Here is a 6,221-nt window from a genome sequence, read left to right on the forward strand (position 1 = left end):
TCCCGCACCTCGGCCCGTGGGGCTGAGCCAGGGCCAGCCTGCGTGGCCCCAGCTCCGTGGGGCTGGCACCGGCCCCGGCAGCTCCCTCAAACCCATGGGCAGCGCTCCCCCGGCCCGCAGGGCTCGCCTCGGCTCCGGCACTGCCAGCCCAGCTTAGGCTGGGCACAGCCGAGCCCGGCCTGGCCGGATGGGCGCTGGACAAGGCTGGGACGGGGCCTGGAGCCGCCTCGGCCCCGCTGCGGGGCGGTTCCAGCGCAGGGCCGAGCGCGGCGTCCCGGGGGAGCGGGACGAGCCCCGGCCCCGCGCCCCGCTCAGCCCGGGCCGGGGCTGCCATTGGCTCCGGCGGGAGCGCTGACCGCCAGCCGCCTCCGAACTATTTCCTGTTGCTGCAGCGTTAATGCTAAACAGACCTTGCTCTCTCTTCCCTCGCTCCAGCCAAAGTGCAGCGGCTCTGCCGCCGCCGCCTTCCCGCCCCGGTGAGTACCGGCCCCGGGCACCCCGGGGAACCTCAGCCCCGCAGCGCGGCCCCGGCGGGTGGCGAGGCTCGGTCCCGTCCCCGCTCAGGCGCTCCGGCGCTGGGGGACGCGGGGACACGGGGGCTGCGGGCACAGGGCTCGGTGACACAGCCCGGGCTGCGGGCACGTAGCGGTTGAAGACGCGGAGCGGGCGGCTTGGGGACACGGTGTGATGCTCGGGGACACTGCGCTGAGAAACTCGGGGCTCGGCTCCTGGGGACCCGCAAGGCCCTACAGCCAGCCCGGCCCTCGCCAGCGCCCGCCACCGGCGGGGGATCCCTGGGGTTCCATGGTGGCTGGGCCCCTCCAGCCCCGGCGCAGCCCCTTGCCGGGGCGGGGGCTGGCCGTGCAGCTGCTCCACGGGGAGGGCACCCACCCTTCCTAGGGACCCTGCTGGCCTTGTTTTGGGGTGTCCCACTAGAGGGGCTGCCCAGCTCCAGAATGTGCTGTGGCCCCTCAGCTCTGGACCATCCGGGATGGTTTTGCTGATGTGTCACATTTTCTGCATTTCTTTCCTCATTCCTCCCTCTCTGGAGCCGTTTCTGGGAATGAGCTCGTCCCCTGCCAGGGCCAAATTTTCTCCCGCCCTGCCCTGCCCGCTGTCCTGCCTCCCATCCTTCCCACTGCCCTGCTGCCCATCCTTGCCGCTGTCCTGCCTCTCATCCTGGCCGCTGTCCTGTCCCGGTGGCCTTTGCACTGTGCCTGGCCTTGTCCCTGCTCTGCAGGGTCCCACGGCGAAGGGCCAGGGCTGGAGCTGGGCCAGAGCAGTGTGGGGGACAGGGACAGGGACAGGGACAGTGCCCCAAGAGCGTGTGGAGCACACGTGTGTGCCCATGAGCACCGGCAGCCTGGTGCTGGGGCCCTGCTCTGCCCCGTGACCCATCCATGGCCGGGCATGGGACACAACCCCTGGCCCGGTGCCACCGCTCCGCCTGATGCCGCGGCCAGGAGGAGCCGCATCCGTCCCGCTCCCTCAGGAAGGACGGAGGGCGGCGGGAGTGGGACGGCTCCAGCTCGGATCTGTGGGGCTGCAGCCCTGGATGGAGCAGCCCGGCCCAGGCACGAAGCCCGGCTCAGCTGGAGCTCATCAAGGAGCCCCCGGGCACACCCAGGGGAAGGGGACAGGGCGCTAGGGGGGATCCCAGCCCCTGCAGAGCGTTGCTCAGCCCGTGTCCCGCAGATGTCCAGCACGTGCGGTCCCTGGAGCCGCTGAGAGCTGCCCGGCACAGGATGGAGAGTCGCCGGAGGGACATGGAGCTGCTCAGCAACAGCATGGCCGCGTACGCCCACATCCGAGGTGAGCCCGGGCGCGTCTGGGAGGGCACGGCGGGCGCGGGCAGCTCCCTCACCCCCTCCTTTCCCCCGCAGCCAACCCCGAGAGCTTCGGGCTCTACTTCGTGCTGGGCGTGTGCTTCGGGCTGGTGCTCACGCTGTGCCTGCTGGTGCTGCGCTTGTCCTGCCGGCCCTCCCCGCGGCCCCCGGCGCGCCCCGGCGACCTCAGCGAGGACGAGGAGGAGGACGACGAGGACGAGGACGAAGAGGACACCGTCGACCGCGCAGCGTCTGAATCGCTGCTGCCGGTGACCGAGATCCCGCTGGAGAGCCACGGCCCCGGGGACGGGGCGCTGGCCGTGAACGTGTTCGCGTCGGCCGAGGAGCTGGAGCGGGCGCAGCGGCTGGAGGAGCGGGAGCGCATCATCCGCGAGATCTGGCGCAACGGGCAGCCCGACATCCTGGGATCCGGCACCATCGGCACCCTGGGCCGCGTCCACTACTACTGAGCCCGGCGGCTGCCCTGGCACGGCGGCCGCTCCCCCACGGCTGATCCCACACCGCGCCAGGACGGACCAGGCGGACAGGGGGGCTGCTCGCTGCCCCTGAGCTGGCGGAGCTGCCTTGGACTGTCCCTGCCACCGAGAGCCAGACCCCGGTGTCGCGGGCACCCCCGGGGCTGGACTCGCCCCCGCTTCTGTGGGACACGATGCACTTTGAGCCATTGGTACGACGGCTGGCACCAGCCGAGCATCCCCGGGACACGCGGGGACAGGGACAGGGACAGGGCAGCCCTGCTCAGCCGGGATCTGGGGGGGTTTCACCCGTGGGGCAGGGCCGGGCTGGGCTGTGCGTCCCTGTGAGCCGTGGGCTCCTGCCCCACAAACATGGTGCTGTTGTACACGAACCAGAGCCCAGCGTGGCGGCTCCGGCGTTTTGGGGGCCCTGGACACAAGGACGGTCTCGGCCCCTTCCCGAGCCAAGTCCCTTCCCGGCCCCACTAAAATTAGCCGGGTCTTTTCCGGCGCCGCCCGCCGTGACCCAACGCCCTGCGGCCGGAGCAAGGCGGATGTTCCCGCTGGACTCCGGGCCGGCCGCTGCTCCCCAGGGATGCTGAGCCGCATCCTGCCCCATCCCAGCCCGGCCCCGCGGGGTGCCGGGCCCCGCTGCCCTCTCCCCGGCAGCTTTATAAAAATAGCTCCTTCCCAGGCTGGTTCCCCCCCGTCGCCAGCGCCAGCAGGATCCAGATGTTTTCCAGATGTTCTCCAGTGGCTGGAGGCCAGGATGTGCTGAGACTGGGACTGGAGCTGGCCTGGGAAACTGTGCGGGGGTGGAGGAGGAGGAGGGGGAGGTGGAAGGGGATGAGGCCCTGCCCCAACCCTGCCACGGGCCCTGGAGGGACCCCTTGCGCCATGGTGGGACCCTTTGTGCCTGGCGGGACCAGCCCAGCCCTTCAGGGACAAGGCAGCCAACATCCCTGAGCAACCCCCACACAGCACTTTGTACCCTAAATAGTTTATTTTAAACGATTTCTATAGGTCATGGGGCTGTTACGCTTCAGGGAGCAGTGCCTGGGTGTGGGGTGGGCATCGGCGACCGATGGGTGCAGAACCAGGCTGGGGGGGCACACGGACCCATGTGCCACCCACCTGCCCCCCACGCTAACAGGGCAGCCCCTTCCTCACTCGCTCGATCTCCACCTGTGGGGAGAGGCTGTGATTGTTGGGGGGCACAAGGGAGCCCGGACAAGGCAACCCCTGGCAGGGAGGGACTCACCTGCAGCACCTGGCGCTGGGCCCGCTCCTGGCACAGCTCCTGCCGCAGCTCCTGCAGGTCCCGCCTGCAGCACACCAGGGTGGCTCAGCTGGGGCCAGGACAAACAGCCAGGAGCCACTGGGGACCCCCTGACACCCCCATCCCCACTCACAGGTGCTGGACTCGCATCAGGTCCACGAGGATGTGCAGGGTCCGGACCTCAGCCTTCAGGTCCTCCAGGGCCAGTGGCCTCCCCTCGAGCACCTCCGGCCCCTCTGTGCTCCATGGTGGGACAGGCGCCTGCCCCGTGCTGGGGACAGGGGCACCGAGGGCACCCCGGGGCAGCCCCTGGGGCTGCTCCCCCCCATGGGGACCCCCCGTGCTCCCCAGGACCATGCTGGGTGGCCGCTGGCCGGGGACTCGTGGCCGTGTGGCCGTGGGGTGGCTCAGCCTGGCTGTGGTAACTGACACCATGTTGAAGCCGTTGGCATCTGCCAAAGAAAGAACAGGAATCAGCCCCCAGTGCTGGGCTGGGCCCAGCCACCCCTGCATGGCCCCTGCATCCTACCTGGGTCACCGGCTCTGCCCCACTCCGTGTCAGCTGAGGCGCTGGGCTGGGGGTCACTGGGCCTGGGGACAGCAGAGGTGTGAGTGGCACAGCCAGGGAGGTGCCAGCCCCTCGCCAAGGCCAGCCACGAGCATGGCGCTGGCACTGGGACATCGCAGGGGCCCTGGACACCCCGGCACAGCCACGTGTTTCTTACTTGGTGGCCAGCATGAGGGCTGGTTTGGTCTTGGCAGGAATGGGGGGAGCAGGAGCCATCCTCTTGGTGAGTGGGAGCTTGGTCGGCTCCATCCCCGCTGGTGCTGGGAGCTCTGGGGAGAGGAGGCAGAAGCAGGGCTGGGGCCGGGACCAGCACAGACGAGAGAGGGGCAGGAAGCGCTTCCTGCTCGCGACATGCCCTGGCCCAGGCACATCCCTGTCCTTCCCTCTCCTCCAGCCCAGGACTCACCCGGGGGGCTCCCTGTCCTCGCCCTCCTTGTCCTTCTCTCCGGTTGCAGCTGCTGGGGAGCCAAGGGCCCGTCAGGTCTGGGAAGGACGCTTGTTCCAGCCTCTCCCAGCCCCACACCAGCCCCGCTGTGGTCGGCGCTTCCTCTGTGTGAGGCGGAGCAGGCAGCTGCAGAGCTCCCGTGAGCGCTGAGGCACGGGCAGGGTGTCATCCCCACCACCCACGGCACAGCAGCATCCCTGAACTGCTGAACCTGGGGTCACACCGGGGCAAACCCGCTGGCGTGGTGGGATACAGGACATCAGGCCACGATGGACCACCCTGTCCCCGTGGCAGGCCACCCGGCCACCACAGCTGGCCACGCCATCCCTGTGGTGGGCCACCGTGTCCCTGTGGCGGGCCACTGACCCCGTGGTGATGCTGCCTGGTCCCTGCTGCCGCCACCAGCACAGCCCTTGTCACAGAGGCCTCGCAGACACCACAAATGGTGCTGGCATTACCCACCCAAAGATTCGGCAGAAGCACCGAGGGCTGCGGGGATGAGAACACCCCTGTCCAAGGCCCCAGAGCTCCCTGGCTCCGGTGGCACTGGGTGATGGTGCCCACGCGTGCCCAGCCTCCTGCCCGCCCCTCAGCAGCCGCTCTCCCGGGCCGCGGGGCACGGCCCAGCCCTGGAGCAGTGCGGTCGCTCACGGGCGCTGCCTTGGGCTGATCCCCGAGCGCGACCCTCGGGGCGCGGCCGCTCCATCCTACCTGCGGCTGCGGGGCTGCCCCGGGCCGTGCCGTGCCGGGCCGTGCCGGGCTGCCCCGGCCCCACACCGGGCACGTGATGCCGGAGGAAATCGGCTCCACTCGGGGAAGGAAGTTGAAGCAGAGCGCACCTCAGGGCCGGTCCACGCCGCATCCCTGCGCCCCGCGGGGCACTCCTGCTCCCCGAGCCCACCCCGTGCCCTTCCTGGGCTGCCCGGCCACCCCGGCGGGACACCGGGGCTGGATGGACACCAGGGCCAGGCTCACGGGACTCCGTGCTGGGACAGCAGCGCTGGTTTGGGCTGCGGGAGAGGCTTTGGGTGAGGGTGGGACTGGAGGGCGCTGGGAGCGCTGGCACAGCAGAGCCCCCCAGAGCCGTGCCTCCCCTGGGCACCCCAGCCTGGAGCCCCCAGCCACCTTCTCCGGCCCCGGGCAGGGCCGGGCCAGCGGTGCCACCGCGGGGATTCGGTGCTGGCTTTGGGGCTCCGTCCCTGCGAGACCGAGCTGCGGCTGCGGGGGCAGCCGGGGCCAGCGCAGAGCCGGGAGGCGCCGGGCCGGGACCGCAGGGGGACGGCTCACACTCACCCGGCTCACACTCACCCGGCTCACACAGCGGTTCTGGCACCCGCGGCTGGAGGGGAAGTGAAACCCAAACCGCAGAGGGGCCGAAACCCGCAGCCCGTGAGAGCAGGGGGAGGTTACGCTGCAGCCGTCCCTCCGCACGGCCGGGTCAGTGTGACACCAGGGATCCTGGTCCAGGAGACAGCGGACATTCCTTTAGCCAAACTCATCTGACCAAGCAATGCCGACCCGGGGGCAGGGAGTGGGGCTGGGAATCAGCCACGGGGCAGAGGATGGCAGAACACAGGTTCCATTGCACTCCCCAGCTGTGGCCACTCCGGCCAAGGAGCTGGGAACA

The 6,221-nt window shown here is 70.3% G+C and overlaps 2 protein-coding genes across 2 annotated transcripts; one reads left to right on the forward strand and one right to left on the reverse strand.

Moving 5' to 3' along the window:
• Nucleotides 1-397: 397 nt before the first annotated feature.
• On the forward strand, nt 398-3,327 carry EVA1B (eva-1 homolog B). The gene is made up of 3 exons (XM_038160632.1): nt 398-476; nt 1,696-1,812; nt 1,884-3,327. Exons 1-3 carry the CDS (start codon nt 398-400, stop codon nt 2,294-2,296), a joined length of 609 nt encoding a protein of 202 aa, XP_038016560.1. The 3' UTR covers nt 2,297-3,327.
• Nucleotides 3,287-5,357, reverse strand: LOC119711005 (SH3 domain-containing kinase-binding protein 1-like). The gene is made up of 6 exons (XM_038160631.1): nt 5,306-5,357; nt 4,556-4,607; nt 4,307-4,418; nt 4,111-4,172; nt 3,715-4,033; nt 3,287-3,627 (listed from the first exon to the last, which is right to left on the reverse strand). Exons 3-6 carry the CDS (start codon nt 4,396-4,398, stop codon nt 3,345-3,347), a joined length of 756 nt encoding a protein of 251 aa, XP_038016559.1. The 5' UTR covers nt 4,399-4,418; nt 4,556-4,607; nt 5,306-5,357; the 3' UTR covers nt 3,287-3,344.
• Nucleotides 5,358-6,221: the final 864 nt, after the last annotated feature.

The sequence above is a fragment of the Motacilla alba genome, chromosome 23 (assembly GCF_015832195.1).
Source record: "Motacilla alba alba isolate MOTALB_02 chromosome 23, Motacilla_alba_V1.0_pri, whole genome shotgun sequence".
In the NCBI taxonomy this organism is placed as follows: domain Eukaryota; kingdom Metazoa; phylum Chordata; class Aves; order Passeriformes; family Motacillidae; genus Motacilla; species Motacilla alba.

Bases quoted from the DNA above. Each gene is read 5' to 3' on its own strand.
- EVA1B (XM_038160632.1), top strand. From the start codon at position 398: ATGCTAAACAGACCTTGCTCTCTCTTCCCTCGCTCCAGCCAAAGTGCA. The intron at 477-1,695 runs GTGAGTACCGGC...CGTGTCCCGCAG, and splicing joins GCCGCCGCCTTCCCGCCCCG to ATGTCCAGCACGTGCGGTCC. The intron at 1,813-1,883 runs GTGAGCCCGGGC...TTTCCCCCGCAG, and splicing joins CGCGTACGCCCACATCCGAG to CCAACCCCGAGAGCTTCGGG.
- LOC119711005 (XM_038160631.1), bottom strand. From the start codon at position 4,398: ATGGAGCCGACCAAGCTCCCACTCACCAAGAGGATGGCTCCTGCTCCC. The intron at 4,034-4,110 runs GTAGGATGCAGG...TTTCTTTGGCAG, and splicing joins GGGCAGAGCCGGTGACCCAG to ATGCCAACGGCTTCAACATG. The intron at 3,628-3,714 runs GTGAGTGGGGAT...GGTGTGCTGCAG, and splicing joins CTGATGCGAGTCCAGCACCT to GCGGGACCTGCAGGAGCTGC.